This window comes from Doryrhamphus excisus, linkage group LG2 (assembly GCF_037039965.1).
Source record: "Doryrhamphus excisus strain RoL-2023G ecotype Guam linkage group LG2, RoL_Dexc_Guam_v1.1, whole genome shotgun sequence".
In the NCBI taxonomy this organism is placed as follows: Eukaryota; Metazoa; Chordata; class Actinopteri; order Syngnathiformes; family Syngnathidae; genus Doryrhamphus; species Doryrhamphus excisus.
Window position 1 is genome coordinate 12,719,845 of NC_136358.1, and position 25,492 is coordinate 12,745,336.

The 25,492-nt window shown below is 40.7% G+C and overlaps 1 protein-coding gene across 1 annotated transcript; it reads right to left on the reverse strand.

Annotated features, from left to right (window-relative positions):
* Positions 1-21,313: 21,313 nt before the first annotated feature.
* On the reverse strand, positions 21,314-25,052 carry phlda1 (pleckstrin homology-like domain, family A, member 1). The gene is made up of 2 exons (XM_058077779.2): positions 24,309-25,052; positions 21,314-23,734 (listed from the first exon to the last, which is right to left on the reverse strand). The coding sequence occupies exon 1, from the start codon at positions 24,823-24,825 to the stop codon at positions 24,349-24,351; it is 477 nt and encodes a 158-aa protein (XP_057933762.2). The 5' UTR covers positions 24,826-25,052; the 3' UTR covers positions 21,314-23,734; positions 24,309-24,348.
* Positions 25,053-25,492: the final 440 nt, after the last annotated feature.

The following is a 25,492-nucleotide window of genomic DNA, read 5'->3' on the forward strand; positions in this document are numbered from 1 at the left end:
AATGATCAGGGAGCGTCTTATTGGTGTCATAAAACACCATCGTTGTCATATTGATCCACTTTTATCAGCAGCATCCATCAGTCAGAGATGAGGAACAATAGCCAAGTCATCACAACTCCCCATGGCCAAATATAGAAGTTATGTGTGTTCTACTTGTTGTTGTATTGTACTTCTTGTAATTATTGTCGTAAGTTTCCCGGCAAAAACATCTAACATATTAGAGCAATGATTGCATATCACTGCTAGTACATGCATGCTCAGGATAAATAAGCCCTATATATGAAATGCAGCCGTCCCCCATTTATAGAACCGACCGTATTGTTGTAGGTATTCATAACCAGTTACCCTCATATTTATTTCTTATAAACATAAATGGGAACTGCACTTTTTGGGGGTAATTTTGACCATCATTCACAATCCTAATGTGAACACATATATATTTCCCTTTCTTATCTGTGCTTTCTACCGCAAGAAAACAAGTTAATATGAGCTAGCTAACAAACGACCTTATGGGAAACACCCATTTTGATGCTAAAGCCCTCACAGAAGAACCTCAAAAGAACAGTGTTTCATTTACATAACTGACTTGTATATGAACCAAGCTCAAACGATATTATTATTGTAGCAGCTAACATGAAAAACTAGGTTTTTGTGGCGGACTAACAGGAAACGTCTCTCAGCGTCACTCACAGAAAAAAGAGTGGATACCTAGCTCGCCATTTCGCTACAAAGACTCAACAAGATACTTGTTTGTCGTCAGGATTTTTTACCACGAGTCTTGTGCTGGAAGACACAGCTATGAGAGTGGACATCATAAGTGTTGTCGTTGCTGTTGCTGATGGAACTAGCATAAGTATGTGCATCAATGCGATTAGAAAAGAAGTTTTGATAGGGTTTTAAAGAGCGGACCTATGATGTTTTTTTCCACTTTTCCGACCTGTAAAGCCATGTTCACACCGACGCCGAATCGATGGCGAATTAAATCGGCGACCAAAGCGGCGGCAAAGCGTAACAAAGCTTAATGAAAGCGTAAAGACCATAATACAGCGTAAGAAAGGTTTGAGCAATTCGGGACATTCGGCAAGAGCGCCAAAAAATTTTAAACTGTTTAAAAATTTGAGGCGATCTGTCACGAATTGCGTAAAGCGGGGAGAGCGTATTAAAGCTTATCAAAGCGTCACAAAGCTTATCAAAGTTTTGCTCAAAGCGTAGGAAAGCTTAACAGAGCTTGGTTCAAAGGATCAATGGATCTGTTGCATCTTTATATATTGTAGCGTCGTTGCCGACGCTATGGAAATTACACGACTGCGATCGCTGACAAGCTTTTTATTGCACAACAATAATACTGGCTACTGTCGGCCGTAACCACGCCGTTGCAACCACCGCCAGCAACACAACAGTACTTCCTCCACCAGACACGCCCCCACCCCCTGGTGCATTCAAAGTCACCCGGAACAGTCAGACACCCAAGAGCCCAACGTCAACATGAATACGTCAGGGTCGCTACAATATGCTCTGGATCAGAGGCGGGATGCAGTTGGGATCTTGAAATTTTCCATTGCGTAACAGAGCTTAACAGAGCCTATCAATGCACAAGAGAGCTCGATAATCGTATCAGAGCGTTATTTAAAGCGTGATAAGCGCACCAAAGCTTATCAATGAGTATTAAAGCGTATTAAAGCGCATCAAAGCGTGATTTAAAGCGTAACAAATTCTGATCAATCGGCATCAAAGCGTGAGTTGCCGTAGCGATTCGGGAAATAATTTGAAGCCTAAAGCGGGAACGAATTTCGTATCAGAGCTTATCAGAGCTTATCAGAGCTTATCAGAGCTTATCAGAGCTTATCAGAGCTTATCAGAGCTTAAACATATCTGAGGAGATCGTGAGATTTTTTGAAAAATGACGCCGAATTCGTCGCCGATTCAAAGCGCGACATTTGGCGTCGGTGTGAACGTAGCTTAAATGCTATTAGAATGTTGTATTATCGAGGTTTGTGTATTTGGAAGTTTTGGATGACACTCACTGTGTTTCTAAAAAACAAACAAAATACACAAAAAATGTCAATAAATTTTTACTCTTTTGTTGTTCAATTCAATTCAAAAGGTCATTGCCTGATTGGATGAAATGATTTCCTCATTAACTTGTCAATTTCACACGGGAAAAATCTCCAACAGCACAAATAAGACTTTCATCCATAATTCCCATGATTCATTGCATCTTGGCTACAAACTAATGTGTAGTAGTGTCTATAAAAAGAACACTATCGCCACATGGTAAAAATCTGCAGCGTACATCAAACACATGACAGCAGGGACTGTGTGGCGCTAAAAGGATTTATACCAGCTGGTCCAACTCTTTTGTGTCCTAAAGCTGAGTATCCTAATTATTATTTGTCTGACGAGAGGATCCTCTTTGAAACTTGGAGGAGACTGCCCGAGGGGAGTCCAAGACTGACCCTGAACACAACCCAGCTATTCTCCTCACTCACTCGTGAGCATGCGGACAGAATATTAGTAACTTTTAAACAAAAGTGAATAAATCGCTGAAAAATATACACGCACGGACAATACAGGCTTGTGTGTGTGGACAGAGACACACGCAAATGCTGGGACTGAAATAGCAGCAGTTAATTATGACAGAGAATGAAGGTTTCTCGTTAGTGCCTTTATTGAAGGACATGATACAAATAATTGCCATCGCGACACAAAACTACATTACGAAAGCCACATAGGAACAAATCCTTTCTCTTTTCTGTGCCTTCTAAAGATAATAGAATGCACGTAACGAGAAACATTGTATATGTACTGCAATGTCAGGCTGAGACAAGACAGAGAAGAGAATATAGACAGCCAAGGGAAAAAGTCAAGGACATGCGATAAAAAGAGACATAAAAAGTAGACATGGTTATCCATCCAATCAAATTAATAACCTGCACTAAGTATATTTGGCAGACTGGCTCCCAGAAATTGAAAAATGGTGGACGTGTGTCCTCAGGCATGCGCCAGCCTCAACACACACATACACACATACATCTAATATGCTCCTCAATCAATGCACGGCTATGATCTAAGCACCATTTCAGGGGAAGCCATTATGCCAAGCAAAATGTCATTAGTGATTTGACAATTTCATGCATCGGTGCAGGCTTCCATGTCTGCGGAAAATGGCAGGAAAAGGTATGCGTGCCCTAAAAGAAAGAACCTAAATGACAACCCTCCGTGCATGCAGGAAAGCTAATCCTCTGCAGCAGACATGTGCTGCAATACCCGATGCAAGCTTATTTTGTTTTGTTTTGATTTCATTACAAAGAAATTTGATGCTATGAAGAAAAACATTGTGGAGCAATAATGCTCAAGCCTCCAAATTCAAGTCTTTTATTGAGGAACAGAGGGTTGTAAAGCAACCTATATGACGCTCAAGGGAGAAGATGAAAGTCACAATTTAGGATAAATGCAGTCTTAGCACTGTAGCTCTTTTTAAAACTCCCCATAGTTACTGTTTTACGGTGGAACCTGGTCCACAGTCTACAATGACATACATGGATGACCGCTTTTGTTGACACAAAATCCAATACCCAAAGGGATTATATCTGTGAAAAAGGAGTCAGTTTACGTTGACGTATTGTTGTAGTATTGTTAAGTCTTGTTAAACATAATTAAAATGTGGGCACAGTGACTTCCTGTTCAGTGCAAAGTAAGCTTCGAGGTAAAAGCACGGTAGAAGTAACCTGGATTCTACCACAGTGCACATGTATAGCTTTTTTTTTTTAGATTGTTAGCCATCTGAAGAAAGCTTTATTGTCAAGGTAAAGACATGCAATGAACTTACCGCAGCAGCTCTGATAAGAATAACAGATAAGAATATAACATTTCAAATGAAAATAGAACAATCTGAATAAAAATATGCACAAATGGAGGAAAGCTGTGCATACAAAATCAATTTATGACTTTCTAAATACGTTTTGTAACATTATTAGAGCCCAGTAGACATGAAATAGCACCCCTTTACGCTGCTATTACTCATTGTTTATGATACATTGTGCAACTTGTGCTGCAGGGACTCGAGATGGATGTTAGCAAGCTAACAAGCTAACCTGTTAGCCTCAAATAAATTTTTAAAAAAAATGAGAAGCCAAAACTTACCACTTCCACATGGAATGGGAGGAGAGGTCGGACATGTCATGGCTGACTTTGTGACTTCATTGTTATGGTAATGTCTCAATGTTTTGTGTCAATACTGCCACCTTGTGAGCAGAATGCTACATATCACTTGTATGTAAACATTTTTTGATTAAAGATAGACGATAGTCTACCATGAAATAGCAATCATTTATTAATCAATTTATGTAAAACCGTGATATAGCAATAATTGTTGTGCTAAATATTGCCACAAACACATACAGCCTGGAAAAAAAACTATTAACAGTACAACACATCTCAAGTCAGCATCTGACTGATGAGCCTATTACTCTATATTAAATTTAGTCCCCACTTTGTTTGAATGGCATTTCACTGCGACCATGACTGCGCCGCTAAATCATATTATTTAGACCAGAGAGCAGGCAGTAGTGTTTATAGTGTTGGTGGGAAAAAACAAGGTGATAAAGCTAATGTATCATAACAACCTTCAGGCTAGTTTGCAACGAGAGCACATTGAAGCGGGAGTGTTACCGTAAACTGTCTCTCCCGGGGGTCACGTGCAGGCAGCGTGACGTCACAGTTGACGGCCGAGGCACAAGATCAGCACAAATGTCTCTCCCCGGCTTGGAATATAGCCCTAAAAGGAAAAGGCAGTATCGGTGTGACCTCCATGTCCACAGAAAGCCGGTAGTCCATTATTATTACAGGATCTTTTACTAGTGTTTTGCAGTATCCCTTTAAGTACAGTCTTCTCATATAGAAGATCTCCGACTAGATGCACTCGGGGCTTGTCAAAGAGCTTTGGTACACGTGTTGTTAGTGGATCATGCTCCTGTAGCACAAAACACTCATTATTTTGAATTGTAGGAGGCAATAGTTTGTTAAAGCAAACATCGATTGGTAATTAATCTCAATTATCTGTCAGCATCTGATCCTAAAACCTCCATTCTGTGAGGCGTGAAGCTATGAAACCCTTGCAAAAAAAACCATGGACGGTCATTATTCAACCTCAAGCCAGAGAAAATGCCTAATTGGGCGCCGAAATCGGAGGGATTATTTTTTCAAATAGAAGAATGAATTAAGGCATGGCTGTGGTGAAAATATTTGAAAGGATTACTCCAAGCAGATGTTCTGTAGACATAAGCAAGATACATTGGAGGCTAACTAGTTAGCTCGCTGGAATGCAAAAATATTGCATTTATTAATAGTGAATCCTAAAAAAAAATATGTCTGCCTGAGTCCAACTGTGTTGGTAATCTTTATTCCAAAACATTACCATATAGCATGCTCTAAAAACAGAACAATGACTGCAAAATAACCCACAATGAAGCCAAAGTTGTCAAGAAAAGGTTTTCAAATGAGGTAAACGTCACGTTCAATGTTTATTATGCCTTCTTGTACATGCATTTCAAATTGTTCTCTGTAAGTAAAACCATAATTGTTGTCTATTAAAAGTGTTGCGTTCACATTTTGGGGCATCTGGAACGGATTTAATTAGATTTGCAGTATTTCTTATGGGAAAATGTATTTGCTTAAAGTACACATGCTGTGCATCTCCTGGGGGCTAAAGCCTCCTCTGTCCTTAAAACCCAGCGACGCCTCTGATCAAATCCAACGTCAAAACCACTTCTTTTCATGCTTGCCACTAAAATAATAATAAAAAATGCAATAAACAAACACGCTGAAGCCTACCTTTCATTTCATTTCGTTCATGCCATCCTTAATTAGTCGGTCGTGAAAATAATTAAAGCCCTTCTTCTAAGTCTAATGAGACAGTCAGAGGAATTAAACAGGAACCTGAAGCCCACACACACATTCCAACATCAATCCAATTATCTTGGTGGCCTTGTCATTTTTGTCCCAGTGTGAGTCATTCATTTTCTATGCCGCTTAATCCTCATTACGCTGGAGCCTACCTATATCAACTGACTTCGGCCAGCCAATTGCAGGGTAATTTAGAACATGCATATTTTTTAAATGTGGGAGGAACCCCACGCACTCACGAGGAGAACATGCAAACTCCACACAGAGATGTCTAACAGAGATTAAAAGCCAGATCTCCTGACTTGTGTGGCCAACATGCATTGCAAAACAACACAACCCTTTGAAAGGTATCACAATGTGTGAATTGTACCTGTGAAGTCTGCCTGGTGCATCCTCGGCTCCTCTGGTGAGAGATCTTTTTTTGGATGCCAATATCGGAATATTTCCATAGTGAGCACACAAACGAGAGCCTGGATGTATGCCCTGCATTCAAATCATGTCCCAGCTCTCCTCTCGGTCCTCTGAGAGTCCCACTTGGCACACAAACACAAGACACACAGCGGATTTATAATACCATTTTCATACATAATATCCTGAAAGTGAATGCACATGTATGCAAATAAAACAACATCCATAAACCTCCTCTTGGTCTTCCTGTATGCCTCCTACCTGGCAGCTCTAAACACAGCATCCTTCTAGCAATATATCCACTATCTCTCCTCTGGACATCTCAGTCTGGCCTCTCTGACTTTATCTCCAAGGCCTCTAACGTGTAATGTCCCTCTGATGTACTCGTTCCTGATCCTATCCATCCTGGTCACTCCCAGTGCAAAGGATTGCTGCCTTTCTTTATTTACACCAAACAGCTAGCATACTGAAACCCTGGGTTACATCAGCTTGAGACAGATGTTATTTATTGTTTAACTTCCCTGATTCATACTGCTTGGAGGAAGTACAACATTAATCATGATTGATGTGCACCCTGATATCATTGTGACATCAAGTCGACCGATCCATTACATGATGTTAAGCCAAACTGGCTTCTTTTTCTGGTCGGTTAAGTGGGCATCAAAACATAATGTTAGTCTCGGTTCCCATTGATGCTGGAGACTCGCTGACCAACCCTTTTGACTTGACAGGTTGCTGAAATGTTGAGGCGGGGTCACCTTGTAGGAGAAAACTAAGATGCTGTCAATCATTCGTGACAGAAGATGATAGACCTCGGGAATCATGAGACACAAAGGGGAAACAGATTGTGTGTTCTAATGTCATGCGGCTGTAACTTGAATGATGATATTTGGCACTGATCTTTAACATATCGTAGTCTATGAATAGCCTTGTAATAATGCAATAATAATACTAGTAGTACTACACTATGAATGGCATTTTTGTTTCTTCTGGCACCAGTCCATTTATTTAGATGACGTCCGTTTGTCACGATGCACGTATGTTGCCACAGTGGAAACATTAGCACCATTGCAGCAAGGTTGCACGGCCCTGCAAATGTGTGCATCCATCCTGACAATGTGAATGGCGCATCATTATTACAGCCTCGAAGGCCTCTGTGGATCATTTTAGCCCTGAGCATTCCAACGCTGATGCTGGGGAAAATGTTAATTACCTCATTCAGCATTCACACTCTACACACACACGCAATCTGTGCCAGTATCCGTCTTCCTGCTCTTAACAAAACCACATCTTTAGCAAGGAAAATAATAGGGGGTTTCTTCGGAGGTCAGCTTTGCTAATACGTATTTTTTGACAACAATGACAAAGCTTTCATACATAAGTAAATCTTCCGGTGGCTAACAATGTAAAAAAACAATCTCACTACATCGGGTCCTGACACTATTGTGGTTTTAGAAAACTATATTAATTAATAAATGATGAACACTAAATTCATCACACAGCTTCGCAACACTCAAAAGGTATATCTGGGAAAAATACAAACATGTACCGATACGGGTTTAACCATCTGGGGTCCCTTTAATTGAATAGTTTTTCAACTTTTTTGCTCAAATTTTAATTTCTAAATGAAAATACCAAATGTGATTGAATGATGTTACAGTTTTTTGCTTAAAAAATACAAATGAAATTAGTTTTTTCCATATAATAAATGTTAGTGTGCTGGCATGATACATCAAAAATCAGGTTTAACTATAGACAAGATCAGTAGTAGAAATTATTTGGATTCTTTACATGTAAATGTTTTTATTATTTTAACACTCTAAATGCCAATTTGAGTCAATGATGTCACAGTTTTCACTTAGAAAAATACAAACAAAATGAGTTATTTTCCATATAATAAATATTAGCGGGCTGGGGCTCTCTTCAACATAACACAAGGACGTCATTGTCCGAGGCAGCCACTCATGGCACATTATATTAGGAAACAAACAAACCAAGCCTCAAACCTTTCAAAGGTCCAGTCTAAAGCATACTCATATTGCATTTCTTTCATCACATTTAAGATGCTAAATTGAAGTTCCAGAATGTTTTTCAGTGTTCTGCCCTCTCAAGCTCTTCACAATCACAATCCACAATGACCTCCTGGTTATTTAAGACTGAATCTTCCAATGGCAATAAAGTCATGCTGGACGCACAATCAGTCTTTTGTTTCCTGCTCTCTGCTGGAGGCATGACATGACATGGCCGAGACAGCTTTTTTTTGTTGCATGTGTTCATACAGTATGTATTCCACATTAAAGTAGCTCTTTCATAGCATTAAATTATGATTCCATTAAATAAGAACTAGTTGCTTTCAATATTACACATTAACCTTGCAGCTGAAACGTATAGCAAATACATCCAGTTCACCAGGATCAGCAAAACAACTCTATCATAATTACTGACCAATGACCAGACAAATGGCCCTTTAATAAGCAAAACAGTCCAACACAATGCGCAATTCACAGTGCATTTGGCTAAGGGCTAATGTCTAGTTGACAAAGCTGACCCAGTTTGATGTGTTTTGCATGCAAAGAGTACACACAAAGACGAGTTTGAAGTCATTATCTTGACATTATTTGGATGGAACTGTAGCACACACACACACAAAACACAATGGAAAAAAATAGCTCCTCACGTCTCATCATCGGTGAATAACAAGCAATACTGAGAACATCAAGTGGAGGCATGATTGCATGGTTTATAGTTAATACTTAATACTTAATAATACTAGTTATACTTAATATTTTAGCTTATTTAAGAATGATTGTAAACATGCTAAAAATGGTCAATATATACTCCATCATTTACCAAATCCAGATGCATCCAAATTGAATAAAATCAACAAAAAATCCAAAGAAACAAGAAGAGGACAGCGTAGGAGTGTGTTTTTGTGTCTAATTCTACAGTAATTATCTATGACGTGCAACATAAGGACAACCAGATGTATTCTCTTGTTCATATAACACATGAAACGAGACCTTCCACCATCTGACCTCACCCCTGTGTTGCCCTCTGACCCCTGAGCAGGAAACGGGTCTCTCCTAGACCATTTCGTGCTTCACCAGACCCCCATCTGACAGCCAGACAAATCGCGTCTGCTGCGTTCAATCAGAAACGGTTAGTGTCGGCAGCATGAGGAATTTGGCACAGTGGTAAAGCAAAAACCACATCCTGGTAAGTTATTGCCTTTCCTGTAATGCTGCTGCAGGGGGCAGAGGCGGGGGGCGAAAGAAAACGGAGGGATTTATTGCTGCCGTGTGTCTGATAAGAAATTAATGAGGGCGATAAAGCAGCTGCAGGCTGCCGTGCTTCATCTGTGATCAAAAGGAGAGCTAGATGATGACACTGAGTCAAAAGGAGCCTTCATGCTCTGGGTGCCAGCTGTGGACTTGACATTTTTTAGCCTTGGTCTCAACATTAGGTACACCTTCACAATGGATATGATCCAAAAACAACAGATCCATCAATAGTACTGCAGTTGTCTTTGTTTGTTTTAGTTTTATTTAGCATAACTTTTGGATTATTGTATTGGATTGTGCAGAAGTTAACGAAGTGACCGACGATGCTGATAAAAAGGGAGATTCTCGCCGCATGTGCCTCTCATTTCACTGCAGTCAGCAGCGAAATATTGATCAGAGCGAGACCTCTACTGAACGCTTCAAAGATAGAAGTACCAAAATAATGGATTGCTGAATAGAATCACAGAAGAGGGCGTTGAAAAAAACCGATCTCCGCAGTCTTGTGCCAGCAACGGCCACAGGAATGTTGACTCTTATCTATGTGTTATCAAGTTGTTTCCGTGACTACAAGAAAAAAAGTGTTGCGATGGCTCTGGGTTATTTTCTCGCTTAGATGAAAATAGGTTTCTCACATCTGGCTTGTCCAACCACTCCGCCTGCCTGTCAAACACTTCAGGGTCTCTCAGCCAACGCAAATGCCTGCTTGGTGTTGATTGATAGAGACAGCTGTTGAAGAAATACAAAACGTTTGCGCACCCACACACACACGCAGACAAACACACATCAGACTGTTTATAGAGGGTGCAACCAGAACCCGGTGGCAGATTAACGACTTTACTTTCCAATTAGTCCACTCAGCAGGACAGGAAATGGCTCTAACTGGTCTTCTGCTTCCTTTCCTCTTTATTTTTGTGTGTATTCCTATACCAGTGTGTCTGTGACAGCTTTCTCTGATCTAATTCTGCAGGAGTGCAATGCCTGATAACCGCCAAGTCGCCAATGGCTGTCACATGTTGCCTTCACTTCCTGTTGATGTTCCTTTGAAGTCTCGGACAGACCTGGAGGATATTAGACGAGTGGGTCTGCCCCGTGACTCCCACAGCATGAGTTTATTTGTCATGGGGTTTTTTTCCCTAGCGATCAAAGACTTGATATAGAATACTGCACCTTTGTTCTATAGTATACAGTTTATGAGAATATGTCCTCACACAAAATACAGTATCAACCTTTAACTTTAATTCATGGAGTTCCACATGGTTCACTTCTGGAGCCCTTGTTTTTTATTTATACAATTCAAACATTCAATACCGATGTTAGGCTGATGACATACTTTATTTAATGGATTGACACCAAAGGTAGTGTCAGTATTGGATCAATATTAGCATCATGATATCAATATTTTTTTGTTCTCTTGTGTTTATTTTCAGAAATGTTTTTTTGTTCTTTTTCATATTATCACCTTGTTGATATTGTAATATGTTGTTATATTGTATTGTATTGTTATATTTATCCATATTTTTATATGTTCATAACTCAGAGAATAATTGTATTATTTTAAGGGATCATCCAATCATCCATGAGAGAAATCGGCCAATACCAATACTGATCACATGGATTGACTATACATTTTTCAGTTCATTTATTAGGAGTGCTATTGGCCTGGGCTTTATTAACTTTTTTTCTGTCATTGTGTGAAATTATATTGTTCTATCTAATACATACCTGAAAAAAACACTTTTCTGACGATTTTCTGCCGTTTTTTCAGATTTGTCACCATATTGTGTTTTTTGAAGTTGCTGAAATGACACTTTTCTGGTCCAGGAGGTGGGCCAAACCCACCACACATTCATCGGGGGTCCCAGCAGGACCACTGTGTACATGCAATGCTATGTCTAACCACTACTACACTTACTACTAATTAACTTCTTGCTGTATGACATCGTTTGTACATACTCATCATCCAACTACATTTTTGTCAAGTATTCAATTTTCATCAGTTACAATTAAAGATCCTATAGGATGATTTATACATACATTACGGTATGTATGACTTCAGCAAAGCTCTCCATCCAAACTTCAACATCAAAGTCATCTTCGAAACACTGCTTGACAATAGTCACTCAAGCGCCAGTCTCGTCATTCTCCCCCATTGTTGCCATAGGAACGGGTGGTTATGGGAAAACACTAATGAAGCGGGCACGGGCACTATCATGCCACAGTGCAAGCTGCCGAATGATGAAACAATTTGACTACATGAGGTTTGTTGTTATTGGAAACAAAAGAAAAGCTGGTTGAACTGCTGCCCCATGCCTGTCTAGTGCTCGTTCTCATTTGCTGCTGATTGGGTCCACTCCAGGTATGGGACAGACAAATCATCATTCAAAGTTTGTTCATAAAACAGGACGACAAACTCAAAGCAATCTGATACGAAACACTTCTGAACTTTTGAAACACCTCTCGAAATGTGTACTCCCACAATGCATTGCAGCCACTGCATCTCGTTCAGATATAATCACAGGTATCATTTATTAACATTAGCTTCATCTTTAGCTTGGTGTCTACAGAACCTTGACTGAATACTGATGCTTTTCTAGTCCACCTATTGTAGTAGCATTGAAAGACAAAGCTCACTATCACTCACCCCTTCCAGCTATCCACTAGAGAGTCATTTAACGAGGAAGTAAACAGAAAACCAAAGTCCTGTAGGTACTAAATGTTGTGATAATGACCACAAGTGCTCAGCGGCTCACAAGCATTAGATTTCTAACTACACAAGTCTATTTAGGGCATCTTCACAGAGAGTGGATCATCAATAATGAATAGCTTTCCCCTTCCATGTTTAAGTATAGTTTATTTCATCTTCATCACAGCGAGCTGGAGGCTGGCCGCACATTTTTCCAAGACGACTCGCTGAAGCATTAGGTACATCTGCTAAAATCCAGAGTTGTACTACTATTGTATACCATGAAATTAACATTCAAAAGCCTGGACTCTGATTGGTTGATTTATTGAATACACTGTAGTTGCGTTGCCCTTAATCAAAATTAAAAAGTTCTTCAGTTCTTCAGAGTGTATCCCCCCCCACACACACACACACACACAAAACCCCATTACACCTCCGCCCTACTTGCGCTGGTTGCAGATGCATGGAAGCGTCCGCATGAGGCCGGAGTTAATGATTTATTCAGTGAGGTAAATTCCGAGACGGCGCTGTTTTGCGGAGGAGCTTCCATTTTAAAGCAGAAATGTTTTTGCAAGACCATTTTTGGAGTTTAGAGAGGCCACACTTCTATTTCACTGCACATCTCACAACCTGAACTGATGTTGGTGAAGGGTCGTTAGGATTCAGTTGTATTGCTTTTAAAACTTACTTTGTGGTATTAATGTATTTAATTATTTTTATATAATTTCTTGCTTTTATGGCGGTGGATGAAAGCTTTACGGCATAAAGACGACCAATTACTCACATCCCAAAATCGTTTCCATTGAAAAACAAAAGACCATTCATTGAGAAATATACATACTATAGCACTGCAATAACTAATTGAGGATTAATACATTATCCAATTAATCAATAACTATTTTATTATTCGATTCATCGTTTACTTATTTGAATATGTACAAAAATCAAATGAAATTACCTGATTCTTTGAAAAACGGCATATAGATTAATTGACTAAGAAAATAATTAGGAGCGCACAGACAGCTAGGAGACCCGAGTTCAATTCCACCCTCGGCCATCTCTGTGTGGAGTTTGCATGTTCTCCCCGTGCATGCGTGGGTTTTCTCCGGGGACTCCAGTTTCCTCCCACGTTCCAAAAACATGCCAGGTTAATTGGCGAATCCAAATTGTCCATAGGTATGAATGTGAGTGTGAATGGTTGTTTGTCTATATGTGCCCTGTGATTGGCTGGCGACCAGTCCAGGGTTTACCCTGCCTCTCGCCTGAAGACAGCTGGGATAGGCTCCAGCACCCCCCTGTGACCCTCGTGAGGATAAGCGGTAGAAAATGAATGAAAGAATGAATGAAAATAATTCGGGATGTCCGATAATAATTATTGGTACCGATAATTATCGGCCTGATATCAGCATAAAAATGTGATATGGGTTGATATCGGTATCTGATTTTTTTTCCCGATTCCAAATGTCATGTTAGACATATCGGTATCGGCTGATATCGGTGAGAGTTGGACAATATCGGCATATCACTTTTTGACAAAAAAGCCAATTGAGCCCCAACTGAGCGCTTGTGGGACAAAGTGTCTAACATCCACCAGTGATGTCATCATGGAGGAGTGGAAGAGGATTGTGTATTTAGACAATAATGACTGTGTGTTGAATCATTTTCAATGCACCTAGCAGTTTCTTGTATAATTAAATTTTAGTAGCTGACCTTTTTAGCCATTGTACCCATCCCCTATCTCACAGTTCCAACCAATGAATTAATCATTTTCCTTTGGTTCAAACTCACAGTCATATTGTGTGTGTGTGTGTGTGATGGATCAAGGAGGCAAACCTCAAACACAAAATTTCCTATCTAACCCAACTCAGTGAGGCGTGCCAGTGGCCATGAGGAGACAATCCCACCGTTTAAATGAAGTTCACGCAGCCCGTCTGGTTTTGATTCTGGATGAGTCACTGCGCAGGCTGCGGAACATCCATAAAGCTGACAGTATCGCTTGAGGGGGGAAAAAAAATGCCCCTACCTGTCTGCGTGACGGGCGTTTGATTACGATGAGGTGGTGGTTGGGGGGGGTTATGAAATACTAGCTCGGGCGGAGTCACAGGATGACAAGAGGAGAAAGTGATGAAGTGTGTTGTATTCCAGGGTGACATTGAAAGAAGCATCAATATCCACCCCCCTCCACTCTTCACTTCCCACTCATCATCCTGCTCTCATCCTCCACCTCACACCGCCATCCCCCATCCGTGAGGGTCTCGACCGCCTGGTTGTATCGCAACTGCAAATTTTGCAGTTTCTGTACAAATTGTGTGTGAATGTTTAGTTTACTGGAGCAGTAACTTGTTACTTGTTATGCTGAACAATTCCTTAGAAGCACTTTTGTACACACTGTTTTCTCATGCATGCAAACAATATTATCGACTTAAGGGCCTCCTTAACAACTAAACACACTTGCAGAAACTAAAGAGGATGGACTAAATCCACCACAAATGGTACCTGCAAACTAAAATGGTCCAATACCGTGTGTGTCTAACTGGATAGATTTTCATGCATGATGAACATAGCGGAACGGAAAAATGTCAAGCGTGTTGCTGCTTTGCAAAAACAAAAGGTTGCGATGTTATACAAATGTCAGGTCAGCTGCTTTTGTTACACCATGACACCTGTCATGATGAACATGTGTATAAGATTTCCCAGTTGTTTTTCCAGTAGAAGCATTCACACGTAAAACTGAGTGCAGACAACTCTTTCCAGATCAGGGGACCTATATGCTTTTTCCGCTTGTTGTTAGAATGTTGTATTCTCGTGTTAAATGATGCCAAAGTTTGAGATAATGAGGTTTGTGCATTTGGAAGTGAGCTCTGGAAGACATTTGGTATGGTTCTGAAGTTTCAGAGTTTTTTTTCTAACACTGGCTCCATGTGACTTCCTTATATGGGCATGCCAGGGTACGCCTGCCTTCCTCCTGCCCTGCAGCACTCTTTCTTTGTGGAAGATTTCACCATGAGCACCGTGTTTATTTAGTGTAAGCAAGAAGTTGTATGTGTAGCATTATGAAGTGTGCATACAGGGAGCGGCATATGTTCATGCATGCAATTTACAAGCTCACCAATGTCAGCGTCTTTCACCGCAATCGGTGGGTCTACCCGAGTGTTTTTAAAAACTAGTAGTCCCGCAAAAAATGTTTAATGACCACATTTCCACTACTGGTGTGTGCACTTAGTAAACACAGCACCCTCACATGCGGTTTCTGAGTCCACGGCCTCTGACAAAGTGTGTCCGACAATGAGTGCTCCTCCTCAGGCAGACGAGGTGGACGCAGCATCCTCACGTCCCGGTTCTCCTGAGCTCCAAAGTACCTACGTAACCATCTTTTTCAAGTCGCTCTCCAAAGGTTTCATTTATTTATTATCAACTCTTACACCTATTCGGTTTGGCAGCACTGCAGAGGTAGTCCGCATGACCAATCACAGGGGAGTGATCATGCACAGAGGCAGAAATTTAAACAAATCGTTTTGGCAATCCAAGGAAACTGGAATAGGTGCAGATTCTGGAAAATCTAGTGTAGCTGCTCAATACAAAAGGTCGAAAAATGAGCCTAGTAGATCCCCATTAAAATTAAAATCACAAAAAACAGACATGCCTGTTAAGTCAAAATGGATGCATTTGAAAATAAACTGTCAAACGTTTAAGACCCGACAGCATGCCCAGAGACGCATGGCTTTGGCACCCTTGCAGAAAACAATAAAATGTGTGTTTTGTTGCATGCTTTGAATGGGAAAACGCAGCATAATTTCCTAGATAGATAGAAAAAAAGGAAAAACTGAAGGCCACTAGTCCAAATTGAAATTGAAAGTTTGAGAGAAATGGGACTTTTTCTGTCTGGACGTACGGTTATTGTTGAGGTTTGCCATTGTAGGTTCATTTAAGAAACTGAGGTGACATTTTTAATCTGCATCTCACCTATATTCATTCAACACAGTCAAAATGCCTTCAAAATAAAAAAAAGAACCTGAATTGCACGAAAAGGTCCTCAGGACCTTTAGAGAAATAAAAACTTTATGGGCATGAAGGGCTTTCAATGTGAGTCATCACATTGAAAGCCCAAAAAAAACAAGTCAGGGCAACACAAAAGCAATGAGAAGGGAATCATAATGTATTATTAGAATGTGTTTCCCTAATGCCATGCTGCCTGGGGAAATAAAACAGGGGAAAAAAACAATCAAGAGAAAGCATCTTAGTCACAAAACCAGCTCCATTGCACACACAAAGCAGCGTCCATCCCGATTTGCATTATTCTTAACTGTTGTTTGCCTCCTGGGAGATGATAATGCCACTGTGACAACGGTGTTATCGCATGCAAAAGAGGAAGTAAGCTTTTCTCACAAACAGTGGGAGGCCGGCAACTGGCAGTGAGACAGCTGTCGCTTCCATCGCTGACCTTCAGGAAAAGCGAAGGGAGGTTGTTTCGACTATACCCGGCTGCTGTTATCACTGGCAGACGCCGTATCACCTGTGGGTGTGCAGCTGTGTTTTGTGTGTGTGTTTTTTATTTGCAGTTAAAACCACCTGCACATTCACGCTGACAGCAGGGATGATTTGCAATGTGTGTGTACAATAAAAACACAAGAGCCTCACAAACAGCCTGAGGCCTGCACAAATATCCGCACCCTGTTTTTGAAATTGTCTGCAGTTACCTGCCGATTAATAGACTCTTTTATGCACGGGATAGTCAAGCTTGACACACAGCGAAGGACTTTTTAAAGTCACCAGATGTGTAATGCTGTTCAGTCAGATTCAGACCTTATGCTGTACATATTTTGAATTCAAAAACGGGCAGTAAATGAACACTGCTACAGTAGAACTCACTTATATCGACAACCTATAAGCATAGCTTTGTCGGTAGAAAATTTGAAAATATTCATTAAAAATGGGTCTCTTCATGTCGGAATGTTTTGTCATATTAACTTCATCATTATCGCAAAGCTGTGTGAAATAGCAACAGCAACAAAACTACAATCCACACAGCATTAAAATGTACATATAGTGACTTTCAGTTCAGTGCAAAGTTGCCCTTCTGTTCCTATTCAACCCAACCTTGAACAAGCTAGCATGCTATAACCAGACTCCTGAGCTGTAACTCACGTTCTCGCTAGGTGGCAGCAGTGCGCAAACTAATCAACAGAGACACAACATAGTGTTTTCATGTTAGGTGTTAGCATGCTAAAAATGATCATGTTAGCGTTTTTGCCTGCAGCATTTCAGTCCAACATGAGCTCATCGGGGCTAGCTGTTAGCAGACACAGCATGTCAGTCCAGTGTCAGCACGTCACTGCTAGATGTTAGCATGCTAGCTGCAGCAATTCGGATTGCGGGATTCTACATCATTCATGCAATTTCTCCCAAAATTGGAAACGCCCAGATCCACGCTAGCGATTAGCATTAGCAATTTTTTATAGTGATTTTGAACACCTACAAATATGAGAATTATATACACAACTGAGATGCTCATTCCACATAAACAGCTGACATTTCAGACATTTTCTAAGGCTCAACAAGATACAGGACTGTTACTAGTGTTATCACCACCTATATAGGAATATTAATAAACCACACCCTGCTGCATAAAAAAACATATTTGGAATAAAAACACAAGATACTCAAACTTCTTATATCACCTAAAAAGCCTACACCACCGATTGAGAATCGATGATTTAGAAAAAGACACAAATCTACAAGCAGATGGGGAGCAGCGTCATAGAGTCGCTCTGTATTTTTATATCCCATTGCGCCTTCTACTTGGATGGCTAACGGCTCATTACATCAAGTAGAGTGCCTAATAACACTGAGGAATTAGAATGGAGGTCTGCTATATAGGACTATCCACTCCACAGCCTCAAGTTGGGCAATGATTATGACCAACAGCTAAGTAAAATCATCTCAAAATATATTATACAAATGATGCTGGGTTGGCTTCATTCATTAATTTTCTACCGCTTATCGTCACGAGGGTCGCGGGGATTACTGGAGCCTATCCCAGCTGTCTTCAGGCGAGAGGCGGGGTACACCCTGGACTGGTCGCCAGCCAATCACAGGGCACCTATAGACAAACAACCATTCACACTCACATTTATACCTATGGACAATTTGGAGTCGCCAATTAACCTAGCATGTTTTTGGAATGTGGGAGGAAACCAAAACCATAGTACACGGAGAAAACCCACGCATGCACGGGGAGAACATGCAAACTCCACACAGAGATGTCCAAGGGTGGAACTGAACTCGGGTCTCCTAGTTGTGAGGCCTGCATGCTAACCACTCGCCACCGTGCAGGTTGGTTTCCTTATCAACAAGTACATTTCATTATTAATTTGTAAATGTACAGTAAAGGTAACTCATGAAATACTTATTATTCACTGACTGAAGCATATTTGTGAAACTCGTGTCACCCGGGATCAGCACCCTACAACACAGACAGCCCAAAGCCAACCAAGCTCCTTCTCAATTCAGACTGCCATGTGGGTGTGTGTCCACCCGGGGAGTTGAGGGCAGGTGAAAAACAAAAGTACCCCCCAAATCGCCAACCTGCCAATGAACCAAGAGGACACCACCAACCGTAGCAGGGGCCCCACCGTCATACAAAGTTCCCAGTTTGGGGAATGCCTAAGTGCAGAAAGGTCCTTAAACGTTCATACAAACACACTTTGAAGGAACACTCCCTGGAGGAGTACAGTATGACACACAATATATAGTCCAGAGGACCAGCGCCCTGGCAGGCAGACCCAAGTCTTATAGAAACCAAAAGCACCCCCAACATTGCTACATAACCAACGATCAAACGGCCACCAACCATCATTACCCCTCTGATCCGGAGGTGCCTTCGCGAAGGCACCATGGCATCCAGAGGGCGGTTGTTGGGTTCTGACCTCCACTTCAACAGCAACCAACCAACAGGTACCAACCAGAACACCCCACACCCCCATCTTCCCCTACGGACCCCATACTTTGACAACTGTATGTAATAAACGTGCTTCTATTAGTGATGTTGCCGCATTCTAAAGTGATGTTGTGTTCATCATCTTATTACGCTCCATCACATTAAAATCGATTCCGGCACGTTACTCATTACAAGGAAGGCCGTGGGTGCCATAAACATGATGCAGTACCAGAAAACCAATGACCTAATTTAATGCGCAAAATCAGAACAAGGCCATGCAGGGATGTCTTCAATTTGGGATAGTGGAAATTTTGGTATTGAACTGATACCGATGAAATGCATGGCCAGTATAGCCAATACTGAGACTTTTTACTTGAAAATGCGGTGATGTTAACTTATAATCAGAAAAAAATATATACACACACAAAATTAATTTCACTTCAGAGAACTGTTAAGCCATAAAAACGGCCACAAGGGGGCAGAAGTGCTTTTGATAAGAGCTTGTCAGGGATAATGTTAAGGGCAAGGCACACTTGACAGGAAGGAGGAAGTGAGATCGAGTGGAGGAGTGTAGTGTGCAGAAGGTTACACATTATAAGGAAATTTTAATGCATAAATATGAAAATAATTAAATCTAAGATAATAATAACATATTATAATATATATTATTAATATAATATAATATAATATGAACATTTTAACTTGTTTATGGTGTTTTGCAAATAAGTGGTTATTTTGAAGTAAAACAATCCCTTTGTTGTATTGTTTATGTTGGTATTGATGTTTAGATATTTGAGCTGTCACAACACTGAAACTTACCTGTGTTCTATTGCTGACTACTAAAGAATGGAAAAAGGTAACTACTTTTTTGTCTGATGAAAGACAAGAGTCTAATCTTTCTTTTGATAGGTTTCATGTTTATATAGCTATAGAACACAATATTCTGTGTGCCTTGAAAGATCATCAAAATCATCTGAAATCAGTCCTTAAGGGTTGTCTTTGGAATAAATGGCTGGGATTGAATGAGTTAACTGAAATCAACACTAACCAGGGCTAACTGTGCCTTATGTATCTCAATATACACAGACGAGAACTGAAAAATATCAATCTCATCACATAAGAGTTGATTCGATACTGATGTCACCCTTGGCATTGACAGGATGGCTATTTGGCTTGATCCGCCCACCCCCAGCTTTGCTGTGTTCCATCCTCATTGCCTCCCTGTCAGGTTGCTATTACCTCACAGGTCAGCACACTCCCGGTGTCACAAGCTCAAGTCCCAAAGACTTGGCAGTGGCGAGGAATACATTGGCGGTCAGTGTGCATTTGCCAACGTGGCGCTAAAGAGACATGTTGGGTAACGTTTCAACAGCAACAGCTGCTGCCTGCTCGTTCAAAGGGAGATGCCGCCTTGTTGGGAGGAAGTAACTTAATAATCATGTCCTCCACTCACGAGTTGTTCTGCTTCAAGGACAACTGCAATATAAGTAACCCCGTCAAATACGTATCATCTATATCCTGAATACTTGTCAATGTACCTTGTTCCTGTTGCTCTTATGATGCAGGGCAGCAATCCAACTACAACCAATACAAAAAATAATGTGCTTGTAATGTGGTGTGCAGGTTGTCCTAAATGTACACTTTGCAACAGTGCTGTGGTTGTTTTGGTTGCATGCCTATAATAATGCTATCATTGTCAAACAGTGTCCATTTAAAGCAGTGCTGTTAAGAATGTGGCCCCAGGGGGGCATTTACAGCCTATATCTGAACAATGTTAAGGTGAGTTAGTGCCATGACCATCTTTGAAGCATGCTTTTAAATGTTTCTGTCGTTACTTTTCTATGACTTTTTAGTTTTCAGCACTCTCGGTAAAAGGTGACCATTCAAACAACGGTCTTCTGTATAGAAAACCACAATCTCAGTGGTCACGCGTCACATACAATGTCGTCATTCATCCAATTAGGCCAGATGCATTTTGACACGACAAAGCAACTGGCACTGAAATCCTACACACCTGCTACTTTTAGACCAGGAAACGGGAGGCACAGGCGAACACAAAAGTCTGGAAAGGGCGCACGAGTGACCCTGATGAACTGAGAAAGAAGGAAAAGGCACCAGTGCAGTTTTCTCTTCATTTTTTAATGGAATGTATCATTCGGAGGTATGAAAATAGATCTCAAGGTCGGTGATGATGGCAACGGAGAGGCATGTGAGAGCATGGAGATAAAAGGCTGGTGTTGGAGATGACATCAACACGCACTCTCGAAAAGGGACGCACTTACACAAATAAATAATACACTCAATCAAGACCGCCTTGTCAAGTGAGGCCATTTTAGAATCAACTACATTATTATGAGGGTTAACGGCACATGGAAAGGTTTATACATTGCATATACTGATGCATATTAGGGTTTATATCTGAGGTGTTCAAAATGCGTCCCTGTGGCCATTTGTGACCTGTTTTATTGGCCTGTGGTACAAAACAAACCCAGCAAAAATTAAAAAATCAGCAGTAAGATTTAAGTCAGAATGTTAATGTCAGTAGTATAACATCGTAACATGAGGAAAAATTATTTTAAAATGCTACTGAAATACTGAAAAGTGAAATAGTCTATTGAAAAGCTTTTTTTAGTCATAATATTATGAAAAATAACAAAAAAAAATTGAAAACTAGGTGGCGGAAATAGTTAGAATGTTACAATTTAACAAGGTCGCAATTTTACAAGAATAAACTGATATGAGGATGTTTAATGTCATTTTAGTAGCATAAAGTAATGGGGAAAGTTATATTATTATGAGAATAAAGTCATAATATTTATCATTTCTTTTTCATACCCAAATAACTTTACTTAATTGGATAATTCTGGCCATTAAATAAAGCCCAAATGTGCTAACAATAGCTGATTGTGGGGACAGATTAGCACCAGGCTAACACTACAAAGGCCCAATTGAAATTTTTTATTTCATTTTTACAAATATTATGAACTAGTTGATGAGGTCATTAAGATATTCATAAACAATGTATAAACCCCTTTTCAGGACAATTGTATAATGGTTGACAAATAACATCGCTAGCATTATGCTAACAATAGCCAACTGTGGGAACAGGTTAGCGCCCAGCTAACGCTACTAATTTAAAATGAGCTAATGAGCAAAAATAGCTAACATATCAAACTGGTTCAAAACACACTTTTTTCCCCAAGCAAACCTCAAACATGTTGAAAAGCTCATACGCTCATAATTAAGCTATTTATAACCCTTTAGCAGGAGAGTAGTCAAATGGTTGCCAAATAACGTTGCTAGCATCATGTTAACAATGGCCGACTGTGGGAACATGTTAGCCTTAAGCTAACACTATTAATTTAAATGAGACATTGAGCAAAATTAGCTAACATATCAAACAACTGGCTCAAAACACAAATTTTTCTTAACCAACCCTTTTTATAACCCTTTATCAGAACAATAGTCAAATGTCACCCTTTTTTGACAGTGTAATGTTCACAACTGGCCACAGGAACAAGTTAGCACCAGGCTAACCCTAAAAATACACATATTGTTGTACCTGTTTAGAACTCCATCACAACATAATCATAAACTACCGCCAAACAAGTTAGGGATAATTAGCTGTTAATGACCAAAAACTAAGCTTAGCTCACAATATTATTTTTTCCAAAAAGGATAATGTCAGCACAACCATGTTAGCATAAAGCTAACAATGAGGCTAGCCAGCTCCAGGCTAACACTACAAAGCCCATTATGGCCAACATAAAAGGTGACAATTAACATTAAAATGGCTCACATATGGAACAGCGGAACACTTTCAACTCTCATAAAGGGAGTGTTTGTCAGGGAGGGTGATACATAGCTAACAAACTAACAGCTTCTGTTTTGGACACGCAGCTGTTAGCAACGGAGCTCGGTCAAATCGGCCTTTAACCCTGTCCAAGGCGGGTATGATCAATATACGTAGCCGATAGTGGCAACCTTTAAGCATTTACAGTAGTTGGTGTATCTTAATACTTACCTTGTTCGTCGCTAATGGTCGATACTGGGACTGATAATTCCATTCAATTGTTCCTTTTAACAAGTACCGCCTCTTTGTACATTTCATATGTATACATCTCTATTAGTTTGATTTTAAAAAGCACTGTATGGAGCCCGTACCACAATTTGAGAATGATGAGCTAATCTTTGGTTGTGCTAACAAATGACCATCCTAATAAGACAAATAAAGACATGTACTTCCTTCCTGCGCTTATCCAACAACCACATTCATCAACACTTTTATATAAAAAAATATATACACATCTAATAAATAATTGCACATGACAATACACTTTCACAGGCTTTTAGTCCATCAGTCTTTAGTGAAGTAAGTCTGTGTATTGAAAAAAGGGGAGATTGGTGAGGGGCACCACAACATGGAAAAAGAGGACTTGTCCCGAAGAACTGGTTGGTGCAGATGCGGCAAAATGTGAGGGTGAGAGGGGGTCCATATTCATCCTCCAGTGTCCAATTAACCTGTGGATGGAATCAATTAGACACAGTGGATGCACAGGGGAAAGCTGGGTGAAATGTTAACCTAAAAATGTAATAAAATAACTTCTAAACATAATATTTATGTAGTTAACTCCATATAGCTGTGCTAAATTCAGATTCTATTTGCCTTTTAAGTTAACATGGCTGTTTATCCCCCTTTTCTTACTCAGATTTAATTTTAATTTTTTGTGTAATTTGTATGTTTCAACATCCACCAAAAGCTGTAATTGTCTTCATTTATGGTCTGTTCTTGGCATGCATTTCAATTTAATGTGACATTTTTACTATTGCACTTTATTTACTTTTGTACAATAATGCATAAATATACTAAATAATGTATGCAGCCATGTTATATGTATGTATTCGTATCAAAAGGATGAAACCTGTCACTTCAGATGCAAAATCAAGCTAAGTGGTGAATAATATCCAGGACAAAGAACAAAGGAAAGGAACCGGTCCAAGTCACACGGGGATTCCCCAGGTGGTCCCCTGACCAGAGGGACCGTCGCCCCCCCCGCCCCCCCCCCCTCCCTCCCCTTTGTCGTCTCCCTCTTACCGCAAATGGCGCACGATTGTCGGATGGGGTCTCTCGCAGGTCACGCCACATTCGGCGAGCTCCGGAGGGTCTTGTGGCTCTGAACGGGCATGTGGACGACGAGCAGCTGCTGCTTCTGCCGGGTGGACTTGACAGCCAGAATCGCCTGGCGGTTCTTGTACTGGACCATCTGCAGAGTGATCTCCGCGTTCCAGCCCACGTCCTGCGGGCACCTGAAGTCGATCTCCTTCCCTTCAGACATGACCACGGTGAAGTAGACGTACTTCCCTTTCCGCTCCACGCAGTCCACAGTCTTCATGTTGGCGAAGTGGAGCTCTTTGACTTTCCCCGTATCTCCACCGCCGCCGCCGTGGTGGTGGTGGTGGTGCTGCTGCGGGTGATTGTGCTGCTTGGGCGGCAGGAGCAGCACGCCGTCCTCTGTCAGGACGCACAGCTTCTTCTTCCACAGCTGCAGCAGGCCGTCGCTTCTCTTTTCTAGCACGCCTTCCTTCAACACCTTCCTCCCGTTTTCCAACATATTCACCTCCACCTTCTTCCAGGCGCGGTCCGACACAGACGCGGAGGTCTACCCAGGAGCGGGTGAAGGCATACGGGACACCGGCAGAGTGTTGGAGGGGGTATGTCTGTGGAGGTTTGCTTGTTTGGAACGTCTGGTTGTCTGAGAGGGGCGGGAGCGGTCCGACTGCGGCACCGCCCACAAGAGTGGCTCCTGAGACATAATTGCTACTACCGACCGGGGGGGGCACTTTCGCTCCACAATCGGGCAATCAGGTGTAATCCCATTCATTGCTATAATACATGGCCAAAATATTAAGTAATTTAATACAAATAAAAACATTACATATTTAATGTATTAATATATTCAAGTTCGTTTTGCTCATGAAAATAATCTCATTTGTACAATTAAGTATATATAAATAACCTTTTGTGATAGCATCAATTGTGAAAATGCAGTCCTAATCATCCATTATAAATTACTGCAAAAAATGTTTTCCCCAGAATTATTCCTAAATAGTGCCTATTTTAACATTTTTCTTCTCGTGTATCCTTCATTCTCAAACAGTGGTAGTACCACGTTCCACTGGTGGTACGTGGGCTCCATCTAGTGGTATTCTGAACACCTTATAAAAATAACATTGAATTATGCTGAAATTAAAAATTAAATTGGTTAATATTTCACATAG

What these genes read in the sequence shown, in the direction of transcription:
- phlda1 (XM_058077779.2), bottom strand. Translation starts at nt 24,825, where the DNA reads ATGTTGGAAAACGGGAGGAAGGTGTTGAAGGAAGGCGTGCTAGAAAAG.